Source organism: Zingiber officinale, chromosome 1A, assembly GCF_018446385.1.
Source record: "Zingiber officinale cultivar Zhangliang chromosome 1A, Zo_v1.1, whole genome shotgun sequence".
Lineage (NCBI taxonomy): Eukaryota > Viridiplantae > Streptophyta > Magnoliopsida > Zingiberales > Zingiberaceae > Zingiber > Zingiber officinale.
In genome coordinates, this window is record NC_055987.1 from 109,485,281 (window position 1) to 109,504,419 (window position 19,139).

General features: G+C 36.6%; 1 protein-coding gene across 3 annotated transcripts; it reads left to right on the forward strand.

Moving 5' to 3' along the window:
• The first annotated feature begins 9,562 nt into the window (after nucleotides 1-9,562).
• Nucleotides 9,563-18,255, forward strand: LOC122028400. Of its 3 annotated transcripts, none has more exons than XM_042587333.1 (9): nucleotides 9,570-9,902; nucleotides 10,045-10,660; nucleotides 11,637-11,739; nucleotides 13,381-13,434; nucleotides 13,743-13,857; nucleotides 14,636-14,724; nucleotides 16,071-16,132; nucleotides 16,216-16,312; nucleotides 17,867-18,255. In XM_042587333.1, the coding sequence occupies exons 2-9, from the start codon at nucleotides 10,329-10,331 to the stop codon at nucleotides 17,927-17,929; spliced, it is 915 nt and encodes a 304-aa protein (XP_042443267.1). In that variant the 5' UTR covers nucleotides 9,570-9,902; nucleotides 10,045-10,328; the 3' UTR covers nucleotides 17,930-18,255. The 3 variants fall into 3 exon arrangements, with proteins under 3 accessions (XP_042443270.1, XP_042443267.1, XP_042443268.1); XM_042587334.1 differs by having other exon boundaries at nucleotides 9,570-9,849; XM_042587336.1 differs by having other exon boundaries at nucleotides 9,563-10,660; nucleotides 13,384-13,434.
• Nucleotides 18,256-19,139: the final 884 nt, after the last annotated feature.

Consider the following 19,139-nt stretch of genomic DNA (forward strand, 5'->3'; position numbering starts at 1 on the left):
TCCCACACTTGGCTCCTTTCAAATTGACCTAACTCATCTTGCATGGCTATGATCCAATCAGGATCGCGCAATGCCTCATCAACTAATTTTGGTTCAATCTCTGAAATCAATACGACTTCATTAGACTCATTTCTAAAGTATGACCTAGTCCTAACCCCTTGTTGGATGTCTCCCACAATTTGGTCTTGGGGATGACTAGTGGCTATCCTAGATTGTCTTGGTGTTGGTGGTGCCTCATGAATGATCTCACTAGGCACAGGCAAGGACTCAATATCAGGCAAAGGATCAGATTGAGTTCTTTGTTGCCTTTGCTCATCATCATCAGAGTCAACTTCGACTCTTTCTATGTTTCGATCATTCAAACTTAGCCTTCTAAGTTCAAATTGAATTTCTCCTACATCCCTTGATTGATCATTTAAGTTAGGGATTTCTTCAAAAGCTACATCAGAGGACTCTTCAATCAATTTAGTCCTATTGTTGTAGACTCGATAGGCTTTGCTGGTGAGCGAGTACCCGACCAGTATCCCTTCATCAACCTTGGCCGAAAATTTTCCAAGATGGTCCTTGGTGTTCAAAATAAACACCTTACAACCAAACACCCTAAGATGTTTAATTGTAGGGGGTTTTCCAAACCAAAGTTCATGGGGAGTCTTTCCTAAAAACCTATGTATCAGGATTCGGTTTTGCACATAGCAAGCTGTATTTACAGCTTCAGCCCATAAGTGACTCGGTAGTGAGTACTCATTGAGCATACTTCGTGCAGCCTCTTGTAAGACTCGGTTCTTTCTCTCCACAACCCCATTTTGCTGTGGGGTCCTTGGAGTAGAGAACTCATGCCTATATCCCTTTTCTTGACAGAATTCTAAAAACCTATGATTTTGAAATTCCCCACCATGATCACTTCTAATGGTTTTAATTGTTGTTGATTTTTCATTTTCAGTTCTTCTACAAAAGGAAATAAAAATATCTATGGTTTGATCCTTAGTTTTCAAAAAGAAGATCCATGTATACCTAGTAAAGTCATCAATAATCACTAAACAGTATCTACTTCCATTTAATGATATAACACTACTGCAATCAAACAAATCCATATGTAATAAGTCTAAGGCAGTAGTTGTACTTACAACGCTTTTACCTTTATGAGACGCTTTAGTTTGCTTACCCTTCTGACATGCATCACACAATTTGGTCTTTTGGTACTTGATGCTTGGTAAGCCTCGCACTAACCCTTTGTTGACCAGCTTCTGGATATTCTTCATGTTCACATGAGCCAACCTCCTATGCCAAAGCCACGATTCTTCTTCTTTTGACATGAAACACTTAGCAAGAGCATTAGTAGCACTTTTAAAAGAAACTTGATAAATGTTATCTACCCTTGTGCCTACTAGTACCGTGTCAAGTGTGTCAATATTTTTGACTAGATATTGACTCGAATGAAACTCAATTGTGTAACCCGTATCACACAATTGATTGACACTTAGGAGATTAAAAGTCATCCCCTTGACTAGAAGGACATTCTTGATTTGGAGATATTCGGATATATGAATGTCTCCAACCCCTATAACCTTAAAGCTACCATTATTACCAAATGATACATTACCTCTATTTTTGTTTTGAATGGTAGAAAATAGTGACTTGTCCCCGGTTATGTGCTTGGAGCATCCACTATCAACAAACCAAGTTGATAGACGCTCCCCCTTTACCAATGCCTACAAGACACGAAAGATAGATGTTTTAGGTACCCAAATCTTGGGACCTAATGCATCTACAATGAAAGACTTAGGCACCCATGCCTTTGTTACCTTCTTCCTAGTCTCATGAACCCTAGAACCATGCGATCTATGAAATTGGGTTCTTGACACTAAAGAAATAAAGCTAGACTCCTTAGGTTGGTATCCTAATCCAGCCTTGTTGTAGACCGCCCTTTGGGCATTTAGAATCATGTCTAGGGTCTTAGAGCTAGTTGAGAATTTTTCAAGCATTTTCTTGAGTTTCTCAACCTCACCCTTCAAGGCCTTGTTCTCATCCTCAAGGACCTCTAGATGTAGGTCATCAACCTCATCTTCCCTAAGGGCCCTCAAGTTTTCTACTTCTTCTTTTAATGATTTATTTTCTGTTTTTGATTTTTTAAGCAAGGTAGACAAATGTGTAATAGTCTTATAGCATTTTTCTAAGTGAGAAGAGGTTACCTCTTCATCATCCGAAGATGATGAAGTCGCGGCTGAAGTGCTTGAGTCATCACTCTCGGACTCGGACTCCTCCCTTGCCATGAGTGCCAATTGCCGAGTACTCTTCTCCTTCTTCTCTTCCTCCTCCGATGAGCTTGAGGAAGATTCATCCCAAGTGGCCTTGAGAGCTTTCTTCTTCTTGGCTCTTTCCTCCTTCTTTTTGGCCCGTTCCTCCTTCTTGAGTTTTGGACACTCACTCCGGTAGTGGCCTTTCTTGCTACACTCATAACATGTAACATTAGTCTTATCGATATTTTGATCATTAGGTTTACCTTTTCCTTTGTATCTTCGGCTTCTTCTCATAATTCTCCTCACGAAGTTGGCCATCTCGCTTGATGATGATCCACCTTTATCATCGGACTCGGAGGAGGATGTAGATGAAGAAATCTCTTTCTCCTTCTTCTTTTCCCTCTTTCTTCTTCCATCCTTGTTCTTTGGTCCTGCAACTAAGGCAATACCTTTCTCTCTTTGACCTTTGTTAGCAAGTTCATGAAGTTCCATTTCACAAAAGAATTCGTCTAATTTAACAATGGAAAGATCCTTGGAAACCTTGTAGGCATCTACCATAGATGACCACAAGGCATTCCTTGGAAAGGCTTTAAGAGCGTACCTTACTAGATCGCGATTCTCCACGCGTTCATCTACGGAATGTAGACCATTGATGATTTCCTTGAACCTCCCATGTAGTTCACTTACCGTTTCGTTTTCCTTCATGGTGAGATTTTGTAGTTGATTCAAGAATAGGTCCCTCTTGGCTATCCGAGAATCTCGAGTTCCTTCTTGGAGCTCGATAAGCTTGTTCCATAAATCTTTTGCAATCGAGAATGGACCTACCTTGACGAGTTGGTCCTTGGCAATCCCACATTGTAAGGTGACTACCGCCTTGGCATCGGCTTGCCCTTTACGAGTTTGTTCGGTAGACCACCTTGATGAATCGAGTTCCTTACCTTCTTCGTCCTTCGGTGGTGTGAATCTTTCCTTGACCGAGAACCACATGGAGATATCAGTCTTGAGGTAATACTTCATGCGGCTCTTCCAATACTGGAAATCTGCTCCATCGAAGAAGGGTGGTCTGTTGGTGTTGAATCCTTCCTTCATGGCCATCTTCTTGCTCCTTTGGATGTTAGTCCAGATGAAGAGCACCAGGCTCTGATACCACTTGTTAGGATCTTAGATGGCTAGAGGGGGGGTGAATAGCCTCTTAAAAACTTAAACACAAATTTCTATAAAGAAACTTGTTAGCACAGCGGAATTAAGTAACTAAAACAAAAGGAAACAAGCACACTAACACACTAACACACGGATTTACGAGGTTCGGGGATAACTTGCCCCTACTCCTCGGCGTGTCCGTAAGGTGGACGACCCCTTGATCTTCGGTAGATCACACCCCGGATAAATTCCGGCTAAAGATCCTCCTTCTCGGTGGAGTAACCTCTCCACAAAGTCTCAAGAAATATATATGTTAAAGCACAAGACTTACAGAGCTCTGTGGCAAAGAAGAATGAACTAACGCTTACAACCACGCGAGGATCAGTGAAAACAGAGAACTCCCAGATCGCAGTATCACACCCGAGAGCTCAAGAACTTAGCACACCTCAACGATCAACAGAACTTTCTTACTTTCTTGTTGTTCTTTCCTCTCGCTTTTTACTGCTTCTTAAGCCCCTGTTCTCTGCTGTCACGGATCGTGGTCAAACTGCACAGAATCATCGCTGCAGCCAATCCTTCTTCCTCCTTACCTGGTTCTCTGAACTCACACCAATGAAATCACAGTCTTCACTGGTGTCTTCTGAGCTCGAACCAATCACCAGGAGTCAATCGGATCGCAGCTAGATCACACCAGTAGCCGTTGATGCTTCAAATGCACCATGCGCCGCGAATCACAGCAGAAAGGCCATTTGTCGTATTCCTCTTATGGACTTAATTTGAAATTAGGCTTGGAATGATACTTGTGATCCTGCAAACTCAAAAGCTAACAGCACAGAGGGTTATATGAATCAGGCAGATCAAATGCAGTGGAGGAATCGCAGAAACAAATCTGATTGTGTGTGTGTGGATCGGTCACCAGACCGATCCATGGACCGATCAGGACATATCCTGATCGGTCCACAGCTTGTCTGATCGGACGTGGAGACCGATCAGACTGCAGGTGGATCGGTCTCCACGACCGATCCCTGCCTTCTTCTCTTCGCAATACCATTTCCATGCACTCTGATCGGTCTACAGACCGATCAGATTACACTCAGTGTGCTACTGAGTGTTTCCTAATCGGTCTACAGACCGATCAGATTACACTCGGTGTGCTACTGAGTGTTTCCTGATCGGTCACCAGACCGATCCATGGAAACTTAGTTTCACTGGATCGGTCTGCCGACCGATCCACTGTCTTATGTATCACTGGATCGGTCTGCTGACCGATCCAATGTACCATGGAATGTCCACTTAGGTCTCTCTGACCTAATCCGGAGAACAAACTACCAAGCCCTCTCTGACTTCGTCCGGTCCAGAGAACGAGCTACCGAGCCCTCTCTGACCTAGTCCGGAGAACGAGCTACCGAGCTCTCTCCGACTTCGTCCGGTCCAGAGAACGAGCTACCGAGCCCTCTCTGACCTAGTCCGGAGAACGAGCTACCGATCCCTCTCCGACTTCGTCAGGTCTAGAGAACGAGCTACCGAGCCCTCTCTGACCTAGTCCGGAGAACGAGCTACCGAACCCTCTCCGACTTCATCCGGTCCAGAGAACGAGCTACCGAGCCCTCTCTGACCTAGTCCGGAGAACGAGCTACCGAGCCCTCTCCGACTTCGTCAGGTCCAGAAAACGAGCTACCGAGCCCTCTCTGACCTAGTCCGGAGAACGAGCTACCGAGCCCTCTCCGACTTCGCGTGCCAAGTTTCCAACTTGGACTTTTCCCTTCCACTTGATCAACCTTGATCATTAATCAAACCGAGTTTAATTAACATCTGATACAAACTTAAATCCGTGTCAACATCAAAACAACAGCCAGGTCAGACTGTATCAACACACCCTTCAGTAGCAGCTTGTGTATATGGTACTTCTGACCGGCCAAATTGGAAGCTGCATGGAGATAGTCTGAGCGGCTCTTGTATCTCTTGAGCTCTGGAGAGTTTCGCACCTCTAGTTGCCACTTGGTCGGGAAGTCCAGACGCTCGGGAAAACAAACAACAAAGTAGTAGTTCTTCCAATGCTTGTTGGAGGACGACATCTTGTCAAAGAAGACTAGGTCCATTCGACCATGGAAGAGGAAAGTTCCAAGCTCGGATAATTTGGGATAATAAAAATAATGGAAGCCGAGGAGTAAGAGGAATGTCGTGCAAGCGGAATAGAACGACGACCCCGCATAACATCCAAAAGGAGTTCGACACTAGTTGATGGAGAGAAATTTGGAAATATTTACAAACAGCAGAAAAGAAAGGGTGGATCGGGAACCACAGATCGACGGTAAATTGGTCCCTAAAAAGCATACGAAATCAGGTGGCGATTCATTCAGACGGTCAAAGGCCGAGGGAAGACCAATTTGATAGTTAGAGGGCATTTCGTATGCAGCTCTCAAACTCTCCGCATCGCCTGCGTCGACCTAGACTCCATGGATGTGTATTAGAGTCCAGGAACGGTGACGAGAGGTTGTGAAGAGCTTGCCATCAAAAGGAAACGTCAAAGAGGAACAATGAGCGAAGAAAAAGAGAAGCAAACGCTCAGGGATAGAACAAGAGCGAAGATGGAGAACGATAAACAAACACTAAGCAGAGTCGATCGAAGAAGCTTACAGGGAAGATCACACGAAATCGATCGAAGAGGCCTATAATGGAGATCACCAGAGAAGAAGCGGACTATCGCAGCGGCGGGGCTCGCAGACGAAGGCACGAAGTGAAGAAGACGACACATGCGAGGCTTATAAGCCTCGCGACCGATCGATCTCAATCATCCGATCCAAGGTTTCGAAAACCTAGAAGAAGATTTGACCGTTGAATTCGAAAAGACACTAGTCATGTCCGCAGAGGATATCCACTTGTCTTGTCAGGTGTGTGGCGACAAAAAGTAGGACACGTGACATACGGTTATCAGACATCATTTAATGAACTTAATTAAAAAGGGATGACCGCGTGCTCAACCATAATTGTCAAGGATTCGCATGGGCTTCGAGAAATATGGATGACATCGGCAACGATCACGCCAGCCTGAAGGAGCACATTTGGAAAATTCTCCAAAGTATTAAAGCTCATCGTCTTGATCGGTATAGAGAACGAGTCATGAGATCGACCGTCCATTTGACATGGTTAGACAATGACTGAACGACATTGGCCGACATGCCGATCAGATACTAGGAACCGAACACAGTCCAATCGGATGGAGAAATCTCCAAGGGAACCGATTGTCCAGTCAGTCGGGCCTGCAACCTCTTTTGTCTAGACTTGAGGAGGAGGCTTGTGATGCGGCGATAAGGGGGAGCTCACCTATCACGGGTTAATTGGCACGGTGTGAGTCAAAGTCAAGGCGGTCAACGCACTCGGCCAAGGGCCATGGGTCGTTCGAACTAATGGACCAACCCGTAGCCAGGTGTTCCGGTCGGCAGGTAAGCAAGCCGCTGCGTCGTTCGGACGAACAGACCAACCCGTAGCCAGGTGTTCAAGTCGGTAGGTAAACAAGCCGCTCGTATCGCTCACCCAGCGCAAGGAATAATATTATACAGGAAGGGACGAGAAAATAAAAAAGAACACTCCTATCATTAAATATGAAGAAGTCAAGACAAAAATATATTCTTTTGGCAATTAATATCATTAAACAAAGGTAGGTGAAAAGTCACTAAGAAAGGTATAAAAAGGATATGTCAGGTATGAAGAAAGTTAAGACTGATCTATTTCTCAATTATCCAATTTCTCTTCCTGATTCTAATTTGAATGTCGAAGAGCGAATGCCAGAACCCCTTTCTTAATTTATTTTTATTTTACAGATCTTCATCCCGTCAGATGATCACCGTATCTCGATTTTTCAACTTCTCATATTCGGATAGGAACAGCAATGATTTCCAATATATAATCAGTTGTGAAGGACCTACACGCTAGTTTTACATAAGTTGATGATGAAATCATTCCATCTCCAACATTTTTAAGGAAATGATGATGATTGATGCAGTGTTTGAGTATCACCCATAAATTAATGATCACTACTCTCTTTTCTTCGAAACTTAGCTGCTAATTCTGATGTATGATTTGACAGTTGGCCGTTTGGATAAGCTCTAAACCAAATTCGTTCGATCAAATCTTATTAAAATTCAAGTTAATTGGAAGCCTTTCGTTATCTGAAATGGAGAGTACTGAATGGCCCTTTCAAGCATTTAATCAACTGGTTGAATTAATTATTCCGATGTCACTTTAATTATAAACAATGATATCCTCCCGATTCCTCTTTTTCCCATGCTTGTTCTTGTTATTGTAATTAATTAGTGTAGATTTGTTGCCGTCAACAATAATCACTGAGATGCCTAATAGAATTTTATGTCTTATATTATTATTAACTAGTGGAAGGACATATATAAAGCATCTGAAATGTAATCTGATGCTAAAAAAAAAGTGAAAAAAATAATAATTAATTAGTTCTTTTATTTCAATTTGTTTGGTGGAGTTCTTTTAGGATCTTCCTTCCTTTCATTTTTATCAAAAGAAATTTTAAAATAAAAATATTATATTTCTACTATTAAATCTTTGCTTTTAATTTGGTTGGTGGAGTTTTTTGGAATCTTTTCTCCCTTCTTATTTAAAATAATTTGCTTAAATAAAATATCATGCACTAAAATACTCTAATTTTATGCTTGTCTAAAAATTAAAAACAACTATACAACTGTTATTCGCTGATCATTATTTAATATTATTAGTTAGTTTTACTTCATTTCAACAAATATTTTTTTTATTAATTACTATCTACAAAAATTATTGAGATACAACAAGTAAATTTTTTATTCCTCGATATTCAACAGTATCTTTATTTATATTTTAAATAAATGCTATTATTCTTTATTATTTAATTTTTGAAAAGATATATTTAAGGCATAGAAAGTTATAATGGGTAAAGGGTCATGTGCCTTTATGAGGAAAATAGATTAATATAGGAAATAATGAGAATAGAAAAAATAATAATAAATTTACCAATATATGTTATGGTAATTTAGAAAAAAAATGTTTTCAAATTCTCCTAAGTTTAAATTTTATGAAAATATTTTTTATGTTATCGTAAGGTAATCACACTTCTATTTAGATAGGGATAATTTAAAAAAAAACAAACATTCATTTTGTAATGAAAAAATTTGGACAATAATATATTATTATCCATTTAAGATTAAATTTTCATAATTTTATTTTTAAATTTTATTAAAAAATTTCATAATAATAAAGATATCTTTTCTTATAAACTTATGATGTTTCTCAATATGAAATTTTATTTATAATTTTGCAACTCCATTAATCTATCCTATTTTAACCTATTTTTATTTTTAAAAATACTTTTAATTTTTAACTACAGTGTTACTATAAGATAATAACTCCTACCTAATTATACATTCATAGCGTTATAAATATATAAATTGTCTATAAATAATAAATTAAATAATAAGTTCAATTCATAACTACTATAATATAATATTAATAAATATGTATCAAAGATAATATGTTAAAATAAAAATAATAATTTCAGTTAATCTTATTTATTATCCTATTTTCCATTGATTAAATTCTTACAAATATATCGTAATGAGATTCGAACCGCGAATATTGAGTAACAATCTAAATATTCTATAATAATATCATGATCGTAGGTACTATTATATGTTATAATTATATAGTAAGTACAATTCCATAATTATTACAATATAATATTAAAAATAAAATTATCTATTTTATAATAACTATCATACTATAACATTCATTCATAAGTTTTGATCCGAATTAAAATACTCATATTATAATAATTATTAATTATCCACACCCGAAGTGACTATATTATTATAGTTACCGGCTTATAATTACTACAACAATATCAAAAAGTAAAAATATATGGAGGTAAAATAACACATTATTTTAATAATATTTTTTTAAAAATAAAGCTCTTTTGACTATTGCAATAAAAAAGACACTCTCTTGTGCCTTCTTTTTTGTTTTTTTTTGATGATTTTGTTTGTTTTTCTTTTCCATGAATTCGAGTTCCACTGCAAACAGTTGGCCAGATTCTTGTCCCCCATGATTTCCCTAAACAGTTTGCAGTTTATCTCTCGCTAGGAGCTAATCATGGTCAAACAGTGTCCCAAATGACGCAGAGCGGTGAGAAGAGAATCATGGAGTTGGATTGGAGAATGACCACCAAACCACTTTGTGGCTGTGGTAATGGGAAACGAAGTCGAGCCTAGTGGCAGTAAAAGCATAAGAAACCCCAAGGCAGAGAAGCGTTTCAAATCCATCAACCGAAAAGGCCAAAAAAAACATTAAACAAAAAAAAGTTGGAAGTTTGAGAGCAAAGAAACGAGGAAGGGCAAGGCCGGATAGCACTGCGTAGTGAGGGCAGCCGAAGCCTCCGCAAGAAGTGGCAACTACATCCATCAAGAGAGGATTCGTGGTGTTCCTTCCGTCTATTACAGTCTTTCTCATCAAAATCAAGATACTTTTTTGGTAGATAATACTAGACTGTTTCAGTTGAAGGCTTTGGATGGAGAAACAAAACGTTTTCTTTTCAGAAATATCCTTCTGGCTTCGGCCAAGGCCTTGTAAGGGTACGAAATTTAATTTGATATTTACTTTTCTTCTAAAACAGGGAGAAGAAGCGATTTTTTCTTCAACCGTTCGTACTTGGAATTCTTTCTGTTCGGACGGAGCTCAGAAGCAAGCTTTTCTTAGATTGTTGGGGGAGGAAACGGAAATCTGGAAAATTGGCTTCTCGGAGCTCTTCCGGCAGTTTTGGTCTTTAATTTTGATTGCGAAATTGTTTGGAAAGTACACTGTCAACTTCAATATACAGTTTTGAGGATTCCCACCGACTTTGGCTCTTCAATTTGTTCTTGGACTCTTATTGTTTCGACAACTAAGCTGCGTTTTGGGATGAGAATGGAGGCTGATCATAACTTAAATTTTCACTATGGAGGATTCTTTCCGCCATCTCTTATCAATCAAAATGTAGCATTGTTTCAACCAGAGGCAACAGGGTTGACATCAGAGGGAATGTATAATTCAGGTGAAATTAGCAGTATGGCAGGAATGATCTTGCCTGGTAACCCTTGCACCCAAAGTCATACTTCTTCTGTGATGTCACTGCCTGATAATCTTTCAGGAAGCATCGCTCTTGACCCCATGTCACCTGTCAAGCATAGTGCAACAGTGGCTACCTGTTGGTCTTTGGAAGAGTTGTATGTGTTGAGGCAAGGCCTTATGGAGTAAGTTAAATCTGTTTGTTGCTTTTGATCTTCTGTCTTGATTCTTTACTCCTTGAATGCATGCATAGATTTTGTTTTAAAGAAAATATTGATCACTAAAAGTTGTTACTCAAGTTAACTAATAGCTAAATGTTGCTCCTTGTAGCCGACTGATGTGGACGCCGAGGTGTACCACGCCGCTATAGTAGGAACCAAATTAGCCATTGCCTAATTAGTTATTGATATAGTAGAAATAAATTAGTTATTGCCTAATTAGTAGAAAATAAATAATGGCCTAATTTAACTGTTGTTATAGTAGAAATAAATAATGACCTAATTTATTTTCCTATTTTGGATTCCTTGTTTCCTTTATGGTTGGTCTTCATGTTTGACTCATTATATAAGAAGTGTTATTATTAATAAAGAAGGAAGAAAAATTGAGTAATCGTCCTCTGTTTAGGACGAGTCTCTCCCCTTCCTTTCCCAGTAACGCCGACTCAAAACGGTAATTGCTACTCTAATTATCTAATAGCTCCTCCTTGTAGCCAACCCAAAATAGTTGAGATGCATTATTTCTTGCCACTGTATAAATTCTCTTGTTATTTTAATAGATAGATGTATCATGGATTGAGGTCCTTTTGACTTCCTGCTTTGAAAATTATAATTTTTTGTTTTTCAAATATTTTTTAATATGGCGCAAACATATTAGTTTTCTGAGAGACGATGAAGTATGGGGCCATACTATGTAAACACCTCAATTGATCCAGAGTGTGGAGATGGATTATTTGTTGATAATGGTGTTTGAGTTAGATATCTAGAACTCCTCTCTTCTCAAACATGATAGCTGCAATTACTCGTTCATGTCTTAGCTCCTAAGGAAATGTGTTTTCTTTTATAGCATACTAGAAATGTTGTCCTTTGAAATGTTACTCCTATTCCAGTACCTGATCCTTGATACATTTTGGCTTGACATTACTGTTTTATGTCATATGTCCAGACATGCTACTGAGCCTACAAATATAATGAAATATATCAAGATAGCAGCTAAGCTGCCTGAGAAGCAAGTAAGAGATGTCGCAATGAAGTGTCAATTGATAGCGGTGAGTACTCACTTGGATATGTATATGGTTTGACATTTTTATATGCTACATAATTGCACAGCATTTTTAATGCATGTCTCTCACATAATTAGCCCATCACATCCTACAATTCATACCATATTTCTTCAGTTGATTGTAGTCATAGTAACAATGTGTTTCGTTTCTATATTGAAACACTTAAGAGATTTTTTTTCTTTTCTATACTCCATATTGCAAAATCATGATGAATTTGTTACTTGGCTAGTTTATAAATGAAACAAAAATCTTTCAAGAAAGCATAATGAGTGTTGGAATGACTAACTGAGGTCCTTTCCATGCAAGGCATAAGGTTAACCCAATAACCAAAAAAAAAACACTGAATAATGCAAGTAGCCTTCTTGAGAGATTAGTAATGGAGTTTTCACTGAAACGAGCAGGGTGGCTCAAAAAATAATGTCCATAACAAACAATGTTATTTCTAATTCTCCAAATTCAATCTGACTCAATTATGAAAAGACAAGCCATTGGACCCGCACTTTGTGGCTTGAATGGATGTCACCCATAAAGGCCAGATCAGAACGGATGCACACTAAGAGTTTGAGAAGTAGGTCCAAACTTGTATTAAAAACAATTATGAAATAAACAAATCTTGCTCTCATCACCCTCTTGTTTAAGTCAGGGGATCCTAGATCCACTGAAATTTGAGGAATCCATCTATAATCATAAACCTTCTATAGAGTCAGTAGAAAATCTTATTCTTTTTTTGGTAGACACTGTACCATCCACAATTGTTTTGCAGAGAAATATCACACCCTTTTCAAGGAGATGAAATACTGTATCCTTGGATTCTACTTCAAGATGCTTTATGACTAACTGACACCATTTTTTGTATCTGCATGCCTTGTGTTCTTAATGAAATTACTTTTGTTTAGAAACTCTGTATCATTTTACCCCTGATAGTGGCATTGCCATTCTCATGAAAGGCCCAAACATGCCATGTTCAAAGCAACTGAAACAATGTGTGGAAAAAGGATAATCTACCTTGCTAATGTCAATTCCTATGAGAGTGTCCAATCTCCATATGAAGATGAACTAGTAAGCTTTTTTCTATGACACCCGATGACTAATATGAGAGATTATAAGATCAGGAGAAAACTGAGCTGATTGTTTAAGTTTCAGACCATTTAATAAAGGACACAACAATGCAAAGGATATGTTTGAAAATCTCAAACTTCCATTTCTTTTGCATCCAAATGCTACTTAAGAAAATATATAAGTAGACAGACTCACTTAGAAAATTTTTCACCATTCATAATCCTGATAATGGATTTTCTCCTGAAGGACATTCTGGAATAAATCACATTATCATAATTTTGATATTCCTTATCATTATCTCTTCTTATTTGGAAAAATTTTGGAAAGATCTTCTTATTGTAATAAAATGGTCTGCTGCATTTTTGTACTAAAAAACATTATGGTATGAATGGTCTTCTTATTACACAATAAATGCAGTTCTTATTTCACAAAATCATGTCTCTGTTGGTACTCAGGTTCTTGTGATGCTTCTTAAGCTGAATGATTTGTAAAAAGTGTTTTATCTGTTTGGTTGTTTGCACACTTTTTCCTAGGTATTTCTAACTGATACAATGATTTTCCTTTTAGAAGGAGGAAAGTGGCAAAAGACGCAAGCTAGAAAATTACCATGCAGAAAAAAAGGTAAAGGGGAGCAAATCTCCAACCTAATAAAATTTCCTTCACTTTTGATTGCAAAACTGATGTATTCATTTCTGTATTTGTTTAATCCTAGTAGTAATAGTGGGGCATTCTTTTTCTCTCAATAATTTATGCTCCTATTTGTTCAAGATATAACTTATAAGACATAGTCTTCTTATTGGCAAGATATAAGAAATATATTAATTGTTTTTTTTTTTTTGTAAATTGGCAACAAACTTCCACTGTGAGAGGATTTTTATCTTTCTATGTTGCACGTGTTAAATAGATGCTGATATGGGAATTTTCTTCAGGAAAAGGTGGTGTATTCTTCCTCATTGAGCACTGTGCATTCTTTCCAACCAGAGAGCATGACACCGTTGTTATTCAGGGTGCACAACATGCCAAGCAATAATCATCCTTGTCAAGGTTGTTGAATTAATTCAGATTTTATCATAATTTAAGTTTGTCCCATAATTAATCTCTATTTGTGATTCTTAAATAAGGAAAATGAGGATAGAATTATCTGATATAACTTAAATAATCTAAGTGCAAAATGCAGTAGTTACCATATAAAGCAATTTAGATGTGCCTTTGTAATTTAATGAACACAAATTTTCTCAACTGCCCTTCTATTTTACTATGTTTGACTATTGGTATGCTCTTCTTGTATTTTTGGTTGTATATATGGGGTATATTGCTATATTCAATAAAATATGATCTGTTGTTTCTGATTTGTCAATGTGTTTTATCCCAAAACTGTTTTAGGGATGACAATAGCAAAACCTAGCTGACAAGCTTCCGAATATTATGCTGTCAATGACTTTTCTTAACAAGTCCAACCATGCATGATCTTGTTAGTTCCTTTTGTGAGTGTTTATGTCTACTTAATTCATCCCTCACTTTATGACGATGTAATGACCTATTGAATGAGAAACATACTTGTAGAACATAATTAATTGGAATTTTATCCTATTCCTCGACTGGATTACAAGCAATTAACCATACCTGCAGACTAGTAATTAACTTCTTTTGAATATTTAGGTTGAAAATTATTAATAGTTGTTTAAATGTAAGATTTTTAATATTCAAGCAAGCCCATAATTTCACATTGTTCTCATGAAAAATCCTGTTGTGATTATGGATAGTTCTTTTTCATTTTTTTCTTACTTTTCACTTCTGAATAAAACCTTTTGTTTTCCAACAGATTCACCAATAAATATAGAGACACAGCACCTTCTAATGGAGAATTTTAATCTTCTCAATCAGATAGGATCAAACCTTGAAATGAGTAAGGTTGATATCTTATATTCTCTACCTCAATTTTTTCCTTCTTGCCTTCAAGTTTTATATTAATGTTATTGTATAAATACTCACAATCAAATTCACCTCTTATGTTTGAGTACAGGAATTAGTTAATTCCCTTCTTTACAGAGAAGGCAGTATACCTTGACACTTTGTCATTTGGGCAAATGTAAGTCAGAAGTAGGAATAGAGACCAGGGTGAGGGAATATGCAGGGAAGAGGAAATGTAAGGAAAGAGGGAAAGGATATAGAAAATAGCTTGTATAGATAACCAATCCAAAGAGAATTAGCTAATGATTGTCTGCCTATACACTATGATTTTTTTTTGACTTTTGAGCTTATTGTTATTGAAATGCCAACTTTAGTTTGACTATATTGTTCTAGATTTTGCAATTCATAGAATAATTTCGTACACTATCAGAATTGGTTATCTGTTTCATTTACTCGTTAATGCTTCTCCCAAGATCTGAAGCCCATAGAAGTACTGAGTTGACCAATAAGTAGCAGTATCCAAAACTAATAAGAGTATAAATGAAATCTTCTTTTCGTGTATGAAAATTGCAATTGATCATAAAAGTTGATAATTATTTCAATAGCATTCTCAAATTGATTAGAGATATGGGCATCATCAGAAAGAGTAATAATGGGACATTATGCAATTTGATAAGTATTATAATCTATCCTTCTCTTTCATATCTCTATAGTGCATCATTGACTTTGTACAGAATCATATCTCCTATTTTGTTGGACCTTCCTTACAGTTATGCTGTCAAATGTGCCAGTGATACAGGTTCATCTAAATCTTGCCATCCATTGTAAATGTTCTTGGTTGACCAATAGTTGAAACTTGAATGTTACAAAAGCACCTTCAACCTTCCTATTGTGTGGCTTGCCGATCCATCTGCCATGGTATTTGTCACAGTTCTAATTATCATAAATTTTTTGCACACCATGACAACTTCATCACATAATCAAAGCCAAAATAGGACACAGCAAAACCAAACATAACAGTCTGTGAGTCCTATGTTTTTTAGTTTGAACGCATCATAGTTAATTTTATTTCTCGTTTCAATTTTTGTGTTGTATCATAAGTATCTTCTGTAAGCACTAAACAATATCTTATAGTTTTATGTATAATCTCTGAATTATATTCTCAAATCATTTGTTAAGGGTGTTTCTCTAATTCTGTTTGGCCAATGGCTTTGTTCTTTTATTAACTTTTTGCTAAGAATTTTGTGGAGGGCACAAATATTTTTAAATAGACAGTGATTAACTTTCTGAAAGTATTTTGTCAAGTAATTTTTAGTGTCATTTCAAGTCTCGCTGAAACATTTCAGGTACAAGATAACATAAACCTATTTTATCATGTCAGAGAAAACATAGACAACATTTTGACAAGGTATGATCTACTTATAAGTTTTCAAGTATAGTCTAAAGTTTTTAAGACAATTTTTTTTAAAGGGAAATTTCCTTTTTAAACAGCATGAGTGTCAACCCAGGCATTATTAGTCAGATGGCTTCATTGGCTGTGTCTATTGATGATAATCTTTTCCAGTCTATTCTTCCCCCTGCTATTCAGGTAAATTACAGTTATCTTATTTTGCTAATCTTTGTAGTTTCTACTACCAAGTGCAATTGTGATTGCCCATCAAAGCTTCATTACTTCTAATCTCAGTGTGTTACTACTCAATGTGAATGAATCATGATTAGCCAGGTTTAGAATTTCTTTTATGGGAATCAATTTACTAACTTATATTGAATGGTGATTATCCCAAGTGTCCAAATTTAGTTGTTGATTTGTGTTAAACCATGATGGTGTGAACCGATTAGTTAGAAAATTTCCTGCTAACTTATGCTTTGGGCTAAATTGTACAGGTTAGCTTGAGCATTCAGAGCTAGATGTTTGAATCCTTGCTTCTCCTATTTTCATAATTCTAGATTGAGTCACTATTTAGTTCCCTATAATGGGCTATTTACAAGTTCTTAGGCCTTTCTATTGCATATTTTATCCAGGGATAAACTTCTTTTTGTGGGAACCTAAGGCAGAAAACCTTCCTATAATATCTAATGTAAGTTGGGAACCTTCAGGAGTAAAGAATAGCTAGAGTTGGAGTATACAAATTGGTACTAGTTTGCTACTTATATAAGAGAGCAAAGTAGAAGACTGGAACAATGCTTTTCCAGGGCATTTTTGTGTCGGTAGGAGGTCCCACCACCGCCTACATAAGAGAGCCCAGTTGTACTCCTTCAAATTGAGAATACCAAGCCCTCCCATGTCCGTCAGGGCGCATACCTAAACCCAAGTGCAAGGTAACTTTGCTTGACCGGAGATGAAGAAAACCCATTTAGCCAAGATAAGCTCCTTCATGAGATTATGAACTTAAATTTCACAATGAATTGATGTTCACTATAGAGCATTGCTTTACATGCAAGCCATATCTCAACAATTTCAGAGAATATTGTACTAAATTGTCCATTTTCTTCAGGACCTTGAGAATTTCCATTACATTTAACTTTGCTTGCATTTTTTGTGATTGAATTCCATCAAGAATATATAGCGATTAATGACTAAGATTTCATATGATTGTTGTTGGGTGTTTAGCAACTACAGTTCTTGCAAATCCATTAGATAGGTGTTTTAACCATCTGTACATTATAGTGAATGACTGATGACTAGTCAAAGAAATAAGTTGCAATGAATAACAATCTTCCTCTGTGAGGTTGTGTGGCTTCCACAAACACTACCTGTTGACTAACATTTGAAAAAGAAAATGAAAAATTCCTTCTTATTCGATGAAAATGCTTTAAGCATGTAATTTTCCAATTTCTGAACAACCCAATTGGCGCCTAGCAGAATAAGCTAATCTGTCCGTAAACCAAACCCAGGCTTGAAAATCATTCTGGCTTTACTATTAAAATTATCTGGGACAGTAAAATTTTTGAACCACTGTCCATGAAATGCCATTTTGATATTGTGACATAGTTTTAACCTGATCTGCTAGGCACCTACACACCAATAGCTTCTAAGTTTGCAATATTGAGCTTTGTTCAATCATGTTACTGCAAACTGAAAATATTCTCTTGGTTCTGTTTTGTGTTTGACCTCAAACTTAATTGTTATTCCATTCTGAAGGTGCATGTACCTGGAAATACTTATCCAAAGGAAGAGCCGAGATACTTCATGGGTGGTGATTAGATCAATTTGGTGACTGATGATAAAGCTTTTGATGCCCGGCATTCAGTATAATATATGAATGCAACTTTATCCGTTTCTAAGTTGCCCATGTATACCCTTCATCTAGTAGCGAGTGTTCTTTAACACAATCAGGTCCTTTCAGGTTTAGTGATTCTTTTGGATTTTATAATATTCATTTTTTTTTGTCATTTTAATTGAATAAAATTATGTAGTCCGACTGAACAATCTTAGACTCCGTCGCACGTAACTATTCAAAGAGACATTTTATCATTGGAGATATAAATCTGTAAATCATCAAGTTTGCAGTCTAGCATTGTTTCTAGCAACTGTTTTTACGGTGAATTTGGTGCTCAGATCATGCATGGGTAATTGATGTTACAAATGATTCATTTGCCAAGGAAAACTTCTCCAGTTAGCTTGTTCCTATTCTGCAATGTTGCTCCTTGGGTGATTTTTTTTTATACATTTTGTTTATTGGATTAATGGTTTAACTAAATTATAAAGATAAATATGTTGCTAGTTGAGTTACATGTTGGAATTGAGTTAAGTTTGATAATTTTTTTAATAAATAAGTTTGACAAGATAAAAGGAGCTCGACTCAATTTATTTACAATTCTATTTAAAATTATTCTTTATATTGTTTGAAGGAATGTTTATTCATTCCTTTGTTTATTATTAAAGTCTTCAATCATAGTGTAGAAATAAAAAATTGAAATGAGAAAATTATTAGATGCGTTGAACAAGCTAAGGAGATAATTATTTAGCTCCACGGAACAGAATATTATTATATATATTATTTTAGTTGGACTAATCAAATTTATTGACTCAACAATCCCTCATTGATTGATTCATTCAGTCTAATCCATTTAATTTTCATCTAAATTAATAGATCCAGGCTTTCTTTATCAAAAGAAAGAAATGAAATGAATAATGAATTTACTAAACCCGAAATTCTAAAAGAAAAAAAATTATAAAAATACATAAAAATTACACATGATGCTCGTAAGGTGTGCACCATGAGATGTGCAGGCTAGTAAAATTTTATCTCTCTCTATATATACACACTATTATTATGCTGCGTGCTGTATTGTGCATGCCTGTGCAGTCTCCAACCTTTTTCTTAGCTTAAAGTTTAGTCATTTAGGGTTTTAGCTCTAGGGATTAGGGTATAATATTAAGTTTAAAAATATCTTCAAAAAAAAAAAAATGA

What these genes read in the sequence shown, in the direction of transcription:
- LOC122028400 (XM_042587333.1), top strand. Translation starts at nt 10,329, where the DNA reads ATGAGAATGGAGGCTGATCATAACTTAAATTTTCACTATGGAGGATTC. An exon ending in CAAACCTTGAAATGAGTAAG is followed by an intron (nt 14,725 to 16,070) that starts GTTGATATCTTA and finishes GAAACATTTCAG; the next exon opens with GTACAAGATAACATAAACCT. An exon ending in ATAGACAACATTTTGACAAG is followed by an intron (nt 16,133 to 16,215) that starts GTATGATCTACT and finishes CTTTTTAAACAG; the next exon opens with CATGAGTGTCAACCCAGGCA.